The sequence below is a fragment of the Mytilus edulis genome, chromosome 2 (genome assembly GCF_963676685.1).
Source record: "Mytilus edulis chromosome 2, xbMytEdul2.2, whole genome shotgun sequence".
Taxonomy (NCBI): Eukaryota; Metazoa; Mollusca; class Bivalvia; order Mytilida; family Mytilidae; genus Mytilus; species Mytilus edulis.
Window position 1 is genome coordinate 2,186,764 of NC_092345.1, and position 20,326 is coordinate 2,207,089.

The 20,326-nt window shown below is 32.5% G+C and overlaps 1 protein-coding gene across 2 annotated transcripts in view; it reads right to left on the bottom strand.

The window, feature by feature from the left end:
• Positions 1 to 20,326, bottom strand: part of LOC139510059 (uncharacterized) — a 43,358-nt gene that overhangs the window by 18,640 nt on the left and 4,392 nt on the right. For both annotated transcript variants that reach the window (XM_071296281.1, XM_071296282.1), the window contains 7 exons: positions 10,765 to 10,858; positions 9,754 to 9,906; positions 7,572 to 7,803; positions 6,028 to 6,103; positions 4,663 to 4,830; positions 1,229 to 1,435; positions 228 to 516 (listed from right to left, as the gene is read on the bottom strand). In XM_071296281.1, the coding sequence (XP_071152382.1) occupies positions 228 to 516; positions 1,229 to 1,435; positions 4,663 to 4,830; positions 6,028 to 6,103; positions 7,572 to 7,803; positions 9,754 to 9,906; positions 10,765 to 10,846 (1,207 nt within the window). In that variant the 5' untranslated portion in view covers positions 10,847 to 10,858. The remainder of the gene's footprint in view (positions 1 to 227; positions 517 to 1,228; positions 1,436 to 4,662; positions 4,831 to 6,027; positions 6,104 to 7,571; positions 7,804 to 9,753; positions 9,907 to 10,764; positions 10,859 to 20,326) is intronic.

Below are 20,326 nucleotides of genomic sequence, written 5' to 3' on the forward strand. Positions count from 1 at the left end.
CACTTTATCTGGTGCAGAAAAAAAATAGTACCGTCAATTTCATCAGTACCACTTCGTAGACTATTATTCCCCGAGGGAACAACAAGCTTACTAGCCAGAAGTTCGGTAGTAGCATGAACATACGGATTGTGAGTTATATAAATTTACCTGTACAAAAGAGACATCTATTGTCGAAATGCGAATCTTCTGATGCAGAAAGATTCGTACCGTTAATTTAATTAATTTACCTGGTATTTTTTTCTTAAAGTACTCAGGTCTAATTATTGCATCAATTGATGCCAGCTTATATTGAATTGGTGCTGGATTTTCTGCAGCCGATCTCGCCCATTCTCGTAGTGTTTCCGTCGAACCTGAACTATAATCTCCAGATGGAGGACTCCCACCAATGTAATACTCCCTCTGTTCCTTTTCAGTATTTGACACCATTTCCCTTAAAGATTCCTCTGTTGAAACTCCTACACTAAATCCTGCTCCACCAGAGAAGACACCCATTTTAACTGACATTTGGGCAGCGACCTAAGTAAGTCAAGAATGTGATTCTTGTGATTACTGTATTGTAAATGAAATAACTAATTATTTGGACAATGACAACATATTATTCACTTGTATACGATATATTTACCTTAAAAATAATGTAAACTAAGATTTTGAGTCAGTTTCTAACGTATGCAGTGTTTATTTAGATCCTTTACAAAATGCAATTATACGTCTATTGTCTTTGTTAACCTTTATTTTTTTACATAAAGCAAATATTTGTTTAGTAAATTAAATTAAATATAAAAACGTCTCCTCGCATAAAACCTGTTCCTTGTAAAAAGTGACAGTACTTCTTAGTATCAAATTGGGGGTAACATAAACCAGTCAGCAAGACATGTAGATCAATTTTCTTGAGATGTTGCGGAAAATGTATTAAAAATCATGATTATCATCTGGTTACAACATGGGTTTCTGTGGCCGAATGGACTAAGTAGATTAAATATTGTATCACTAGCCCGCCAATGTTGTGAGTTTTGAATCCCGCACATGGCAGGTGTGTTACACTCAAATTTGCATTGAAAAGGTTTGGCGTTTTCCTGCTGAAGGTTGGTGGTTCTCTCAGAGCACTCCGATATCCTCTACCGATAACAGCTGACAGCCACAAACTATCCAAAAATACTGGAAGAGGCGGGTAATCCAAATCAAACAATGCAAAAGTATTGATCTTTAAATATTATCACCAGTTGCTTACCTTAGCAGAAACACCAACGGACTGAAATCGATCTAGATCGGTATTTTTGAATCTAAATTCTTGTACTGCTTTTGCTCCCATGACAACTTCTGTTGTATAATGAGTGCCAAATTGTTCAATAACTCTGATATATAAACTTTGTATCACATCTTCTTCACACTTCTCAGTTGGCAAAACTCTGATGCTGTCCTCCAAAAAGTCACTTAGCTTCAAATGAACAATTCTTAGTTTATAGACTGACTGAATTTCAAATATACAACAAATCAGCAAGAGATGTTTGATATATTGTTTAAATTTCATTTTTTAGAGAATAAAAACCAATTATATTCAAGAGGAAAATGAGAAAATCGTTTAATTCCATTGTCAATAAATGACAGTGGGGATCAACATGGAGTTGAAAAAATATTCCTGTGGGGTTTAAAATGAAATTGTATTATCATCAAAGTATGAAAACATTGTTTGTCCACAAAGTTGAGAAAATAATTATATTGTTTCAAAAGGCGTTGCGCTTTCTCATGCTAAAACAGCGTTACAATGGGAAAACTGAAAGGGATTTTGAAAATGATGAGTTGGTTCAAGTTGATTGTTTCTTTCTTAAAGTCTAATGGCAAATAGTTCATGCATGTTCAGTACGAGAACAAATTCACTATAAATATAATATAATAGGTAGTTCTTGTCGAAGAGTCCGTGCGGGGAGAATATCTGGTAAGGGCTAGATTTGCCCTAATATTCGAAGTACATCTAATAAAAGATTTTTGGCATATTTTAGTCTATTCAGTAAGTTGGCCACAGACCACAATTAATTCCTCTATCAGTTCTTTATAACCTTTTGCATCATTAAAAAAATTGCACCATGCACTTTTGTCCAATTTTTTTTGTGTGTAATGTATTGTCCTAGTCCAAATATATATCCAAAATTCAGAAATATTGAAGCAATCACTTTTACAAATTTAGCCAATACACATCCATACCCCTATTGACAAGTCAAAAGATGTTCCGAAAACTGTAAATATCACCTTTTTGCACTTGACCTAATCACTCATTCCATATCAAAATCAGTTAAAATACAACCTCCAAAAATTTATTTGACCTCTCTTCTTTCATTTCCACCCAAAAAGATTTAAGGAATGAGTGAGGAAAGGAAAGAAAAAAAAATAAGGAAAAATACACTGTAATTAAAAGGAACTATATTCGTGGACAACGAAAAGCGGGGTCATTAATTGTGGTCTTGGGCCAGTTCATGTAACAGATTTTAATTGTGTTGGACATCAGAGAAGCTCATATTCACGCGTAAATATGCAAAATCTATCATATTTGCCATAAAACTTCATGTTTCAAATGGTAATGGTCTAAAATGGAGGTGGCTGCATTCGTATCTAGTCTCAACCTTTATATATGTTATGTATCATCATCAAAATGTTTGAATAGTTAGACTGAACAGTAATGTGACCACTTTCATTTTACATAACGACCGTAGTAAAATTAGCACAAATGCTAAAATTGTGAAGATTTCAGCAATATTGCTGGCATTTATGATGTTATTACCTGCTGCATGTGCATTGTAATGGTAAAAACAGTCCATATTTATGAAACAGAAGTTTTATACTTTCCCATAATTTGCTGATATCTACATTTTAACATATTGGTAAAAATTCTATATTTGAGGCCAAAAAGGGGTCTTACCTGGCCTCCTCCTTTGAATTGCCATGGAAAAGTGAGAGTTTATTGGATTCACGCTAGACAGCATGTACATAATAACATAAGGACAAACTACACAAAGCAAACAAACACTTAAGATTCAAAGTCCTGATCTCAGAGTATTCGCAAGTACGGAGGAATGTTTTCAAGCCAATTACAACTAATATATAAATCATGAATCCATGAATAGAATAAAACAGTACACGACCAATTCATTTAATGTAAAGACGTTAAGTTACGTCATGTCACAAAAGTGCGTCATGTTTTCCCGGTATATTCAAAACGATTATTGTTCCATACTAACAGTGCATGAGTTTTGGGTGAATTTTATGTTTCTCGATATTGCATACTGCGTATTTTGCCATAGATTTTTAAATACAACTCTAATCTTTGTTCAATATATCGGATCGGATTGAGATTTGACAGACAGATATACTTCGATTGAGTTTGTCAAATGTATAAGCGACAGACTTTCACTTTCATATAAATTAAATAGGCAGTTGCTATATGTCCGGCTAGCCGGACGAATAATATCAGGACTATTTGTCCGGCCAATACAATGCGCATGCCACTATTTGTGTGTACGTGTAATATTATCTTCAGCAGCACCAGGGGAAGCAAATGGTTGTAATCTTAATTGTTAGGGCCTAACCCTGCTACTGGTAATTGAAATGATTGTTTTTTTCTTACTAGTATATAGTCTTATGTGAACAACGAATATCTAGAAAAAAATCATATGGATACTGTATATCCCATATTTTTATATAAGAAGAGAGAAGACATTACTTGTAAAACAAAATTGGGTAATGTTTGTCTCGTGCATTTTAAGTTAACGTAAAGGATTTTGTCCAGCTGAAAAAGTACAAAATTATTGTGTTTTAGCTGTTAGAAAGAACTATAGACCCCTTGACATAAAGTTATCCATATTCTAATTGAGAGGTGGGAGATTTCTATAATCCCCCCCACCCCCCCAAAAAAAAAGGAATTACGTGAGGGGGTCGGAGACAAAGTCCTCATTTCTGTTATGCTCCTGATGCCATCTTTGTTGTCCAGTGTATTTCATTACCCCTCTTTTTATAATCCTATATCCAACATCCCCACTTCCAGTTTTTAACCTCCCCCCGTACCCCTATATACAACTTCAAGGGCTACTTGCAAGATTCATTTTGGAATTGTAAAGGCCTTACTCAACTACTCTTGCTTTGGACATCTTTTCGACCATTTACACAGCTGTAGCGAGTCGAATAATTTTGTAAAACTATAGTTCTCCGATCAATTATCTTTTATTTCCCATTTCTTTGTGATTTCAATTTTTTGAGTCCCTTTTGTAAGATTATATCATTCTTTGAAGTTCATACTATCCGGCGTGTTCCATTGTCAAATTTCAAAAACTGCAAGATATCCCAAATATTGATATCGCCGTTTTCAGCCATGACATTAAAATTGATTATCCGTAATTGGATTACACGCACCACCTTGGTGCTACTTAGGGTAATATTTCACGCATTTTCCAAATTAACATTATATTACATGCGCATTGCAATGGCCGGACAAATAGCCCTAGCACTATTCATCCAACTAGCCGGACAAATAGCCACTTCGAATTAAATGACAATTTTTCTGCAAAAGATGCACAATCGACAATTAAAGTATGTTCAGAGGTTCTGTAGGTCAACATATTGAAAGTCCAAAACTAAAACAAAATCATGTAAAAAAGTATGTTAATTCATAATTACCTTGGATGTTGTCCCTGTTGTTGACAGTCTAGCTTTGTAAACATTAGCTCTACCAACAATATCTAATGTCGTAGTTTCTCCTTTTGTTACTTCTTTTACAGACTTTTTATAAGAAGTACTAGCGCTGAAACTTCCACTAAAGCCAAAACCCTCAGCTTCTGCACTTACCTATTGAATACAGCTACTCGTAATAGATAATGCCATCAACATGTTATTTTAATATACAGGTATATATTTTATTTTAATAATGCATTGGTTGTTAATACTATCTAAGTGTAGAATATTACATATACAATATTTCCAGATTATTTATACACTTTTAACAACCATCTCTTACATGTACGTAATGCAGAGGTTGTCATTTAAAAGGCAAATATTATAATATATAATGTAAGACTCCAAGATGTTGCACCCGCACTGATACTGAAATAGGATGAAACTTTTCCTGGAGTACGACGGTTCAAGAAATGATACAGTAACATAATTATGATTGCTTTAGTTATATCACCATGGTTATGTGGAGATAAATGTTTTACTCTTGAGATGAGAACTTCTATGTAAAATACCGACAGTTTAAGCTTGATTTGTATTGTGCTTATAGTGTTAATATTCTGAGACTTTTTAGAACGAAATAAACCAGCAGGTCTATAAGTGTACTTTACAACTTATTTTGATAAGCAGAGAAGCAGTTCATGTACAAGATTGTGGAGGAACAAACGACAGACTTCAACATAGTCAAGCATATATGGTCTGGGAGGTTTTTTCAACATAGGATACATGGTTGTTTACACCAATTGGGCAATTTATCAGCTTTATAATGACGAGAACAAATTATATTTGAACCCTGTCTTATTCTATAATATTTCATTGCAATAATATAGCAAAAAAAAACCAGACAGTTTTCAAGTAACTGAAAATATACTGATTCTGAGCTATTCAGTCTATTTATTGACTCTATCCTGTTGTGAGCTTTGTCATGAACCATCATATTCAAAATTAATATTGAAAGGTTTGTTTTGACCTCAACAGAAATAAAACCCTGATCTTCTAAATGCGAGGCTATGCTAGGTTAAGATGCTGACACATTCATTGCATCTACAAATCAAATGTGGTTCAGACTTCACATCATCGCATTCCTGCTGGTAGATCCCATCACATTCAGGAAAACTATCAACATCAACATCAGAATAAAAGCTAAGAAGTCCATATATGCACTGCAAATGCTAATAACAATTTATTCTGAGATAACAAGTAAATACTGAATATCCATAATGAATCGAAGATTATAATATCTCACTTACTGTGTCGTTTATCTTATTTCTGATAATTCTATTCGAAATTTAATATTATAGAATCTATACGTACAGATACATCAACTTGTAGCATACTTTGATAATCCGTTTCTGTTTTAACCTGATGGTAAGACGATCCAAATGTTGCACTGTATGTAATGGAAGAAAGAACGGTAGCAGAAGCATGATATAGAATATGATGATGCACGTAAAAATGTTTTGTAATGTATTGTGATTCATTAACATGCATTTTTTGTTTTGATGCCCAAAACAAAAGATAAAGCTTATAAAATAGCATACCCGCTTATGGTTGCTCATCGTGTAGGAACCGTGGTAATATTTCACTTATAATTTCAACGTCGCCTTTTCAAGTCAACATGCAAATGATTATTTTATGTTTTGTGTTTTTGATAACCAACAACTGTGAATTAAATGGACCTTTATCTCTTATGTGCGCAAAAATCTGCGGAACTACATAATAATTGTCAACAAATAATATTTGTTCAATGATATTAGATATTTTCAAAAAGTGAATTTTTACAAAGTGAATGAGGTAATTAACCTTTTGTTATGTTCGGAAAAGCAGATCACTATAGAAATTTGCTACGAAAAGCATTTCGAAATATTTAAAATGTGTTGAATAGTAAAATAATCATCTGAAGAACTGCATTACAAAAACCACAGAACTGTGGTTAATTAAATCACAAATATATCTCAGCTTCGAAACGAACGCCAAGTTCATAATAATGGTCAGTGAATTAAAGAACATTTTACCCACAATTAGATCCTTACTTAAATGCATTGCACTAATCGATTAAAATTAAGGTGGCTCGGGACTATTCGACTGCGCATAATTTCACGCATGAATTACAAAAGTATTTGTCGTAAATTCGATATATTTTTTTTTAAATATTTTGATTGATTAGAAATGTTAAATCATTGTAGTTATGTAACTAATAGCATATTTTCGTTATTATCCATATCTGTTAAAGAGACAAAATGACATTTCACCCATTTTTACCGTTTTCCCGCCAAAATTTGGGTTTTAAGGCAAAACATGTTTTTTTCCTTATCCGTGGTCTATGTTTTTTATTTGCTCATTTTTTGAAGCTATAGTTCAGCTTTTCATATTACAGTTTTGGACCAAGTGTCATAGAACGTTTTTTGATATTCCGATAAAAATATGTCAACACCTCTATTTTCCCTATCATTTCATTGAAAAATGGTCCCTTTTACATACCTCTTTAAAAGTAAAATTTTTAGCTTAAATGGTCCGTGACCCCCTATTTTTTTCGACCAATTTGATTCACTTTCTGTAAAGAAGAAAATAACTAAAAATACGGCACTTCTGATAGAAACTTCGAATAGGCCCCAGCCACCTTAAGAGAATAAAATAACTCACTTATTGCATAATTTGTTGTTAGTAGGTTAAAAGTCAATATCGATATGACAATTGTTGCAAATTTTCACTAAATCGTTCATTACGTTTGTTAGATTGATCATTTTTTGATAATATAAATATTTCACATCATCAGCTTACACAAGAAATAATCATTGTATGAACACAATGTTTATTGTAAGAAAAAAATAACATTAAACAACGTATAATGTTCAAACCTCGTTTCGGATATGACATCTACATTGTCCGGAATTCTATACGCTCCGTCACTAGTAAAGCGAAAAGAGAACGGCAAATCTATAACTGGAAGTCTAAAACCTTGATCTACTTCTCCATCTTCGCTTATAGGATTTCCTTTGTATATATCATATCCTCTTCCGATATATCCCACATTAAGACGTGAACTGGTGGCTATGAATGGAGTCTTTGCTTCGTTTTTTCTCCTAAATGCTGATGATTAAAGATAAAAGTAAGGTTAAATTACAATAAGCTGAAATATATGAAATTTTGGGAAAAGAAGATTGTTATTTTAACATAAGCTTGTGATTGCGAACTCTCTTTTGTTCTATATTTTTGATAATATATTTTCGACGATGGTAACTTATTTGAGGGGGATTATTATACTTTTTTTTAGTTTTTGTTTTTTTAAAGATTAACGTGTTTTTATTATAAGCATATAATCAACTTTTGCAATGTTACTTCAAATTCACAAATAGTGCATGAGAAAATAACACTTGGTATCCCCTTTCGATAATGACTCTTCCTTTTACCTATGCGAGACGTCAAGAATTACGACAAATCTTAGAAATAGTTTATTGGATTATCTCACTTTAAACAGAAAAACCTTAAAAAGTAAATGTATCATATTTACAAGGGATATGTCAAACACTTAAGTAAAGTATACACTCGGTCGTCTGTAATAAGAAGTTTGATATTGAGCATGATTACATGCATTTTTTTTGCCATGCTAGTTTCGATTCATTTTCTATTCAGTTTGTTTGTCTTTTAGAATCTGGCTCTTTGATTAAGTAAAAAATGCTGCTGTAGATTTGTTTTAATGGGATTTAAACGTTTTCAAACAGCGTTTTGCAAATAACTTTGAATCAATCTAGTCAGGAATAGTCCTGTCCAAAGTCAGGAGTCTATATTTCAGTGGTTTTCGTTGGTTCATAGATATAAGAAATATAGTATGAGTGCCAATGAGACAACTCTTCATGCAACTTATAATTGGAAAAAAATAAACCATTATTTTTCAAAGTATGGCCTCTACCACGGGGACTTAGCCCAGAACGAACAGCAATCTATAAATGACTGGCGAAAAACCATTCAAACAGGACAAACAACGGTCTAAAAAGGAAATATCACCAAAATACTGAACTCCGAGGAAAATAAAAAACGGAAAGTCCCCAATCAAATGGCAAAATCAAAAGCTCAAAATCTTCAAACGAATTGATAAAAACTGTTATATTCCTGATTTGTTACAGGCATCTTCTGTTGTACAAAGTAATGGATTGAACCTGCTTTTATTGCTACATACAAAACGGGAAACGATAAACACTTATGAACCATTTCCACAAACGCCACCCACTTAAACTGCAGGTTACTGACTCAGGACAGGTGCATACAAATGCAGCGGGTTTAAACGTTTTAACCGGTGCCAAACTCCAACCTAACCTGAAACAATAGTGTAACATCCCAACATAAAAATACACACTATTGTTGCCTCTTGGCTGTTGTTTTAACATCGGTGGATAGTTTTGCCATTGAAAATCAATCCACGTCTTTTTATTCAATGTCACATATAGGCATTGACGATAATGGTCGGTTGAAGACAAAACTTGGCGACAAAAGATATGATCTTACTTATTTTGATATGAGCGTCACTGATGAGTCTTATGTAGACGAAACGCGCGTCTGGCGTACTAAATTATAATCCTGGTACCTTTGATAACTATTTCCAAATTGTGTACTTTACTATGTATTCCAAATACGCCTGCAGATGGAGTATATGCTTACAGATAAGCTTTTAACCAATAATTCTAGGTGACGAATTTCATATCTTCCCTTCAGAAATTTTTCGGACGCTATTGTTAGTTGGTATTATTGTTTCACACTTCCGGAGCACCTGGATCTTTCCCTGTTTTTCCTTTGGTTCGTGTTGCTCGGTCTTTAGTTTTCTATGTTCAGTTTTGTAAACTTGTTTTATCTTTTGATCTTCTGTTCCTTTTTGCCATGGCGTTGTCAGTTCATTTTGAGTTATGAGTTTGAATGTTCCTCTGGTATCTTTTGCCTGTCTTATAATGAAATGTCGCATTCAAGCAATATCTTACTAGTTTTTTATTCTAGATTACGCTATCAAAATATATATTATTTAAGTTTTCATTTCAAGTTTGTACATACCTAACATAGCTCTTTCTTCAGCCTCCTCTACTTCCGCTTCAGCTAATCTATCAGGTAGTCCCAAGTTTTGACTGGCGTTGATTAAAGACGTTGACATGAACATTTGTTGTCGGCGAAACCCATCAACTAAATCATCTATTGGTTCTTCCATATCTGTTATGTATGAAAATATTGATGATGACAACTATTCTTATCATCGCTATTGTCTTTATAAAATCTAATTGCTATTGTTTTGGTAAGTAAAATTCAAATGGTTAGTTCTTCAAAAATAAAATAATATAAAATTGAGAATGGAAATGGGGAATGTGTCAAAGAGACAACAACCCGACCAAATAAAAAAAACAACAGCAGAGGGTCACCAACAGGTCTTCAATGTAGCGAGAGATTCCCGCACCCGGAGGCGTCCTTCAGCTGGCCCCTAAACAAATATATACTAGTCCAGTGATAATGAACGCCATACTAATTTCCAAATTGTAAACAAGAAACTAAAATTAAAATAATACAAGACTAACAAAGGCCAGAGGCTCCTGACTTGGGACAGGCGCAAAAATGCGGCGGGGTTAAACATGTTTGTGAGATCTCAACCCTCCCCCTATACCTCTAACCAATGTAGTAAAGTAAACGCATAACAATACGCACATTAAAATTCAGTTCAAGAGAAATCCGAGTCTGATGTCAGAAGATGTAACCAAAGAAAATAAACAAAATGACAATAATACATAAATAACAACAATATGTTTTCCTTATAGTCGAATTAAATGTCATATGCATTATTAATTTTTTTGCGTCTGAAGCGCTTTTCTGGCTTCACATTCACCAGGAACGTTATAAAACACAAATTGAAAGCAAACGATGCCTAAATATTGTCCAACGTTATGAACTATATGTGAAATATAACATACACAGAAATGCCAAATGTATCTAGTAGCTCTTGAAACCGTATTTTTTTTTCTCAAAATGTGGAAATTCATGAACTTGCATTAACAATAATTTTCTAACGTTTATACTAACAAGCAGGTGCAGCTAGAACTATTTTATCTCTGATCATCAACAAAGAGAATACACAAGGCAGTAAATTCCAACAGCTGCCCATATTGTTTGGATTCTGGAATAAAAAAAACAACCTAAAATTTACAATAACAACTAACAAATAAATCTACAGAACTAATCAATTATTTAGGCATGTTAATAAGCATTCTCTGGTTTGCATCACTAAATGCAATTGTATGTGATAGTTAAACATTATATTTCATTAATCTATAAACTAGATTTTTTTTGACAAAGGAAAATGTTTTATTCGTTTTAATTTTAATGAACGAGTTGTTGGTCACAGGCTAAAATTTCCGATGTCCTCCAGAAAATTTATTGGAAAAAGAACTTTGGGTTACTGACAAAAGTAGTGGAGGCCTGTTCCAAAAAAATGAATAGAGCGGTAATCAGATGAACAAACGGGATATTCAAACGCACAAATCAAACGCAAACTGAAACGTATATGACAAACAACTGAAAACAATATAAAGTACACACATCATAACAAAAGAAACTAAATATCCATCGTCATTTGTGAAACATATATTCCATTGAAGAGGGACGAAAGATACCAGAGGGACAGTCAAACTCATAAATCGAAAATAAACTGACAACGCCATGGCTAAAAACGAAAAAAAGACAAACAGACAAACAATAGTACACATGACACAACATAGAAAACTAAAGAATAAGCAACACGAACCCCACCAAAAACTAGGGGTGATCTCAGGTTCTCCGAACGTAACAAATATGTTATCATTCAAGAAATCAAGCATCTTACCCTTCCGGAGCACCTGAGATCACCCCTAGTTTTTGGTAGGGTTCGTGTTGTTTATCCTTTAGTTTTCTATGTTTTGTCATGTGTACTATTGTTTTTCTGTTTGTCTTTTTCATTTTTAGCCATGGCGTTGTCAGTTTGTTTTAGATTTATGAGTTTGACTGTCCCTTTGGTATCTTTCGTCCCCCTTTTAATAATTTCAGTTTCAGAGAGGTTTTTGTTTGAATCAGAGTGATCCTTTACAAAGTAGGATTTATCCCTCGCTAAGACAAGATACTTGTATCTACGTTGGCCATTCTTTTTTATGAAACATAGCAAAACCAACTCTTTCAATTTGTCTTTTAGTTTGGAATGTGGAAAACTTGTGTAAAGAGTAGAAAAGTCAAATGTTTTAATCCTGTTACAAGATGAAAGAGAGTTAGATTGTATGTACTCTAAAAGATCTTTGGAATTTTTAAGTCTCCACATTTGATTCACGCCACCTCTAGAATAGGCAGTTTCACAATAACTTTGAAGCCCGTCTTTGATTGCTGATCAAATAGATATTAATAATTTAGAAAGGGGTTTCGTTGAGCACTTGGAAGAACCAGCAATATATCGTTGTTTGTAAGGACACTTATGTAGTTTAAGTATCTAATACAGTGATGGAAGATCCAGTTCGTCATCTTTGGTTGAATTTACAAAGAAAGATAGAACAGACCTATGATTATCCAGGATTTCCTCTTTGGTAAGTGTCGTGAGGGTATATGTTGAGTTTATAAGTAAATTGTCAATACTTAATTCGTTTATCAAGCAGTTAATGTAATGAGTTTTACACACAAAAAAGACGTTGTTTGGGGCTTTATTTGCGGGGACAACAACATATTTGTCATGGAGGTAGGATAAGTCTTTTACTGTGATGACCATGTAACGTCATATTCGAGGTATAGGTCTAAAAATAAAGCGGAGGAAGCCGTGTCTATTGTTTCTTTAACTTCTAGTTCTGGGGAATATAATAATGAAACCCAATCTGAAAAGTTTGAATTGTAAATGGGATGAATATCATCAATATATCTGAATGAGAAATTAACTGACCTGGTTTCTTTGATATTCCTGTTATTAACAAATGTCTGAACGAACTCAGACCCATATGCAAATAAGAATAGGTCGACAAGGAGAGCTGCAATATATATTTATGTCAGAATGCAAATGAAGAACACAAATTGTCTTAATTGACTTGCATTACTCAACTCCCTAAAATTTAATACATGAATCGTGTGTTAACCCCTAGACCCACCCCCTCTCCCCTCAACACAAACACATACACAAGATATACATACGAGAAATTATGATTTAAACCTACATCACTCAGTTGAAATATTTTAAAAAAGACTATATTGTTGAAAAGAGAGACGAAAGATATCAAAGTGACAGTCAAACTCATAAATCTAAAACAAACTGACAATGCCATGGCTAAAAATGAAAAAGACAAACAGAAAAACAATAGTACACATGACACAACATAGAAAACTAAAGAATAAACAACACGAACCCCACCAAAAACTAGGGGTGATCTTAGGTGCTCCGGAAGGGTAAGCAGATCCTGCTCCACATGTGGCACCCGTCGTGTTGCTTATGTGATTACAAATCCGGTAAATAGTCTAATTCGGTAGGTCACATTCATGAAAGGGAAGGGGATTGTAGTTACGACTTAAAGAACATATCCGATATCATTTGTGAAACGGTTATTCCATAACGGTCAACCAACTCGTGATGGCGTCCGTAAAATTCACAAAGGGATGATTTCAACTTCACCATTTGGAACTCTTCGTTTAATAGCTTTTGAAAGCCGTACGGTGTCCTATAGAAGTTTTCTGTGTCATTTGGTCTCCTGTGGAGATTAGTCTCATTGGCAATCATACCACATCTTCTTTTTTAGAGATGTGAAAACCAAATTAGATTATCTCCCCATACTGAATATTTGATTGGAAAATTAACCAGAGTTACCTTACATTAATTACATTGAAGGGCAAGCAAATAATTGGAATTTAATTAACGTTAACACAAGTTTCCACTAACAATAAAATATTACTTTATTCAATTGCAAGAACTTAGTTAGCCACATCTACTCGTTTTATACAATTTTATGAATTTTTAAAACAATAGATGAACATGCTATAATAAATAGCGAAATGTGAGGTTAAAGCAAAACACTAGATTATTTTCATCCTTCATAAGAATTTCCTATATGAGATCAGCCTCATATGAATAAAAGAACAATGTCTGGAGGAAAAGGAGCACAATTGTTTTCCATGGGAATGCCGATTGATTGTTGAAAAATCTCATTCTCACACATATGTGATCAATCAAGGAATCAAGCATCTTTATAATATTTCGTTTATAGAAATTGTTTTATAATCAGAGGGAATATTTATGTAAAGGTTAGAAAAAGATAAAATCACAAAAATACCGAACCCCGAGGAAATTCAAAAAGGAAAATCCCTATTTCCTGACTTGGTACAAGTACTTTCTTAGATTTTAACCCATTTCTCTGACGTCAGTCTAATGTTCTAACGGTGGATTATTTTTCAAGAATCCACTGACCACCATAAGAAAACTTATATCATAACTTTTAACTTACGACATTTTATCCTCTCAAAAACGAGTGACTAACATAGGTTCGAACTATCGCGTACTTTCGACAGTTCAGTCTGTAGTCTATGCATAATACCACTATACCATGAGGGCTGATATAAATTGTTATTTAGATATCACTCTTATAGCGTATATCTGTCAATGCATGTCAATAAACTGTATTTTTGTCTTTTTGTTATCTAATGAAATATATAAACACTATAAAATCAAGAAATTGTATATATTACTTACTAGTACAATTCCTTGATAAAATAAACATCCATGTACACAATACACTTAACTCTTTTAAGGTACAAGGCCTTTCCCTCGTCATCATCTTTTGGTTTTATGATTACAATGATATCATATTATGATCACTTAGTTAATCTTTGTTTGATTATAAATGGTCCAAATATACATCAACATTTAACTGACTCTTATGGGAATAAAGTGTGATTAACTATGACTGTAAAACTACTTCTTTGACGGTGAAACCAGAAACAAAATCGTCAACTTTAGAGTAAAAATGAAATATAGATACCTCGATCTAAGATTAAAAACAATATTTTGGTAGAGAAAACATTACAAAAAAAATCATTCCGGGTACTAGGCTTGAACTTGGCACTGTTAATATCACAGTTTTTTCTTTCGGTGCCAACGACTAGACGATCACGGCTATGCACAACTTACATGACACATTGCAAAATTGACATAATTATATATTGTACATTTGAAGCAAAAGCAATTCTGCTTTGGTTTTAGGATGCGTACCACAAATAATACCAGTTCATTAACTGTTTGACGATGGATAACAAATGCAATAACGTTAAACAAATCAAAACAAAATGAAAGGGAACCAGTTTAAACAAAATGTATATATAATAGTTCAATTATAACAAATCATAGTATCTATTTTATTAACAACTTGTGTCTAGTGAAGTGGTGTTATTGTGAATTTTACACTTCATTTAGTTTTAAAATGTGTATAGTAATTTTGAATGTGTTTTGTAAGTTGGTTTTATCATATATATATGGAAGTGTTTAACGACCTTGACTGACTTTTCAGCCCTCGCACGGTCGGTTGGTTTGATCATTAGGTTGCTAAATACTATATATGTAAATATTAAAGGTTTCTAAATGTTGGTAATTAAAAACTTTTAACTTTCCAAAAAAAAAATTGCATTAGTTATATGTCTTTTTGAATGAATTATAAATACTAAAATCTAATCAATATAAATAATTTGTAATGATTCAATATTGAATGAAATAATCATTTACAAATACAAAATCTGGTAATAAAAAGGGAAGATAACTACACATTTAAGTTAAATTGAACTTATATTAAGTTAAATATAAATGTGAACCGTGTGGATCTAGTCAGTTCCAGCTATTAGACAATAAAAAAGACAAAATACGAAATTATTATCATGAAATTCAATTGATTCATTTTCAGATCATGAAACAGATAGTCGTTTTCCTAGAAATGGGTTAAGCTAGAGAATTGACTTAAGTCGCTCGTTGATTATCGTTTACGAATCCACTACGTCTTATCAATTCTCTACTACAGACATGTCGATGTTTTAATACTTTTAAAAGATGAAAGAGTCTTGAATTTTATGAACTCGTAGCAAAATGTTTTTAGTATTCACATCGGATTCACGCCCAATCTGGAATAGGAAGTTTCACAATAATATTGAAGCACGAAATTTCTTTTAAAGATAATAAATATATCAACCCCGACAATGTTTTGAAATAAACAGTTTAACAAATGATTGTACGAGATAATTGTTTAAATACGTAACACCTGGTTTTAAATTTTTTTTGACTTGTTTTTCTTGTCCTTTGTTTTATGATAAAGCCAGCCTCATCAAGTGTTTTTTTTATTAGAAGTGTTGCTGAATAAATACGGATAGTTCCGGTTGAGGGTATTAAAGTCTTTTTATTCCATCGTCTTATATACCTTTCAACCGAAATCGCCTTTTACGCGTATATCAATGTTTGAATTTGCCTAAGATGCATGTACATTTTATACAAAATGGACACTCAAAAGTCGTTAATTGAGAGAGATAAACTGATAAACAACAGTCGAAGAGAGGAGAACTATTCAAACTCGTCATAAGTCGAAAATAAACTGACAACGCCATGGCTAAAAATAAAAAAGACAAACAGACAAACAATAGTACACAAAAACCAACATAGAAAAACTTTAGACTAAGCAACTTGACCTCTTCTTCCCAATTATACAGCGTTTACTTTATTTAAAACTCGAATTAATTCTTTATGGCACATATTGCTGTTTTACAATACAACTGGTGTGCAGCACTCCATCACGTATCCCTGTTGAATTTACCACAACATACCAGGAATAATTATTCAAAAAGATATAGGAAGATGTGGTGTGAGTGCAAATGGGACAACTGTCCATCCAAATAACAATTTATAAAAGTAAACCATTGTAGGTCAATGCACAACCTTCAATGGTACATCATACAGCGTTTACATATCTCAATATCTCATATTAAATTTAAAAATATGATTAAAAAAACAACGCCATGGCTAAAAAGGAAACAGACAAACAGATAAACAACAGTACACAAAAAAATACGACCCCACCACAAACTGGGGTTCATCTCATGTGCCCTGTAATGGTAACGTCAACAAAGTCAGCAAAGTCAACAAATATTGAATTATTTTGTGAGAGAACATAATCAATTTAGCTGAAAGCAAAGTTTAATGATACTGCTAACTTCTTCTCTTTCGTCCTGTGTGAAGTCAGTCTCATATAGATAAAGGACAAAGAGAGCAAGAATAGGAGCACACTTAATTTCTACGGGAATGCAGATTGTTTGTTGTGATTAGTTGAAAAACATGTCCGTAAAACGTAACACATATGTTGTCAATTAAGAAATGAAGCATCTTGATAATGTCAGTTTCAGAGACTTTTATTTGTTTGAATCAAAGTGACTTTGTTGAAAGGATGATATATTCCTCCCTAAAAAAAACATACGTGTATCGACGTTGGCCATTTTTGTTATGAAACAAAGCAGGACCAATATGGCAAGCCGTTCTCGTCAAAACTATGTTTAAACCCTTTTTTCGAAAAAATTACACAATGAGATTAAAAAACCTAAAATAACACACTGAGAAATCAAAATTACACACTGAGATTTTAAAATTACACAATGAGATTGAAAAAAAATGAAAAACACACACTGAGAAATAAAAATTACACACTGAGATTTTAAAAAGACACACTGAGATTAAATAAATTGAAAAACACACACTGAGAATTGTTAATTACACACTGAGATTTCAAAAATACACATTGAGATTAATATGCAAATTACTAATGAATATTCATGAGATGAATAATTCAACAGATTAATATCATGGTCTCTAGAACTCATGTCATTATAATGAAATGCGGTTCCATCAACCAACGTTCATAATAAATTTCAAGACTTAACATCGTTTTTTGCTAACTCATATTCATAAGTTATTTGTCAATATAATTCAGATTAATATTATTGCTAACGGTGTATCGGGATTGTTTGCTTAAAACTGTTAAACCATAGGTCCTTTTTCAAAAGTCTTTCAACTGTTACCCGGATTTCGCAAGGTAATCTTTTATATTTTTGTTGTTACGTTTATATGTTATAATAGACAATTGGGTGAACATGTCATTGCATTGTTTGTCTTTTTGTGGATTGTTCCGATGATTTCTTATAATTTTAATACAGTTTTCAACATTTGGTTATATCAGAGACATATAATACATGTTTCTGGTCATATTTTGTAATGAGAGTAAGTGGGTATTTTTCTTGTTCTATTAGTTTGCTAATGTATTTTATAAAACATTTGGCACCAGATTGTAGGACTAACGAGTTATGTCCCCTAGTTGTTTTAAGCTTGTAATAGATTAAGATTACGTATGCTTATTAGATATGTGCGCATAAAAAGTGCGCACAAATCTCAGTGTGTAATTTAAAATTCTCAGTGTGTAATTTCAAATTCCAACTGTGTGTTTTTCTAAGTGTGTGTCTTTTTAAAATCTCAGTGTGTGTTTTTCATTTTTCGTAATCTCAGTGCGTCTTTGAGAAATCTCAGTGTGTAATTTTCTTATTCTCAGTGTGTGTTTTTAGGTTTTGTAATCTCAGTGTGTTTTTTTCGAAAAATGTTTTAAACATAGATTTGACGAGAACGGCTTGCCATAGACCAACACTTTCAATTTGTCTTTTAGGTCGAAATGTGCAAAGTTTAGAAAAGTCAAATGTGTTAATAATATATCAAAATTTTCGGAAGAGTCTTAGATTGAGTGTACTAATACAGATGTTTGGAAATATTTAGTATCCACAAATGTTTCACGACACCTCTTGAATAGGCAGTTTCATAATAACTTTGAAGGACGGATTTGATATTTTAGCGGGGACATAGAACAGACCTATGATTGTATAAGATTTTTTCATTGGTGATTTTCGAGAAGTGCTGTGTCGTCAAGTTATACTTTACATATGCATTTAAGTTTAAATATGTTATTTTAATACAACTTTCATAACATCAGTTTTAATAGTGATAGGGTTATGATATCTAATGACGTAGAGTATCCCTTATATGACTTCAATTTAAATAATAAAAAGCTTCCGTACTATATTTTGCAATTGTAAGAACATTCGAATTACTTATGAAGAAAAATCATCATGATTTTGACAAATATTGAAAAAAAGAAGTTGAAAACTATTGATTTGAATATCTTTCGGTGTGTTTACTTATGTTTTCCTAAACGAGGACATTACATTACTAGTAAGTATAAATAAAGAAAAAAATATTTCGTTGATAGCATTTCAAAAGAAGATTATTAAAATTTGATGACAATTCTGATAACTTTATTTTGCAATACATGATTTTTGTTTCAATTGTAAAGATGATTTTTTTAACGCACGCTAACCAAGAATGGATCATATTACTTCTTTGAATTTAACTTCATAATCCATCATGCATGAATCGTAGTATATGTATATACGGCTGATCAATGTCAAACGAATCTATAAACAAAATCAGCACTTACAAAGTTGTGTTATAAAATTCGTCATAGATTCCTAGATTAAAATAGTGTACGCCAGACGCACATTTCGTTTACACAATGCATACAATTGACAGTCGAATTAAAAAGGTGAAAAAGTCCAATGAATAAGATGTCGAAGAGCATTGATGACCCAACATTCCGAGAGATTTTGTTTAACACAACTAAATAGAGTAATCTGTTCTTTGGGTAGACAATCCTTAGTATTTCACAACAAACTAATTTTGTAAACAGTGAATTTATAAACACTCGTGCCATAGTTCTAAGATAAAACGAATTGATTGTTAAGTGCGTCAGATAATGAGAAAGATAAGGTTTGAACATTTCGAAATTAAAATATTGTAGACAATGCTTAAGTATACAAGTTACCATACAGACTCTTTACAGGCTCTAGTCTTATAGATTATGTGATCAGAGTAAATGACTAAAGCTGTGGGCTTTCTATCGTCTCTCAATTAGTCATCTAAAAACCTATAAATAGTACTGCCGTAACACTCCATACTTTTATAACGATAGAATCAGCTGACAATATTTAATTAAGTCCTCTTTTTAAAAGAAAATAGGATACCACTGAAGCTTTAGATAATAATTTGTTTTCTAGCTGAACGTTTGTATTGTTTATTGTTTGTGTTTTAACATTGCTTTGTATCTATTATAATTATTTTTTAGAAAAAAATATCATTATCTTTTGATGTTCATTGTTCGGAACATATTACAGAAGGTGTGTAAATTGTCAGGTACAATTGATATCCGTTAATCATCCTCGTGAATCAATGGTATTGTATTGTTTACATTGAAATAAACAATAGCTGGACAATAGGTCACGCACAAAAATAGGAGATTTAACAAAGTGTATCTAAGTGGACAGTTTCAAATAATATTCAGATTTTATTTTATTTTACCATCTGCAGTGATGAAAAACTTGCACATCAAATCTTGGAATTTGTTATTCAGAATCAAAATGTAAAATGTAATTGGAATTAACTATTGAAACCACCCAAAAGAAGGGGTGACCTTAAGTAACTAAGATTTCATGGTTCAGCTAGTTATCTTTGTATCGCTATATTACAGTA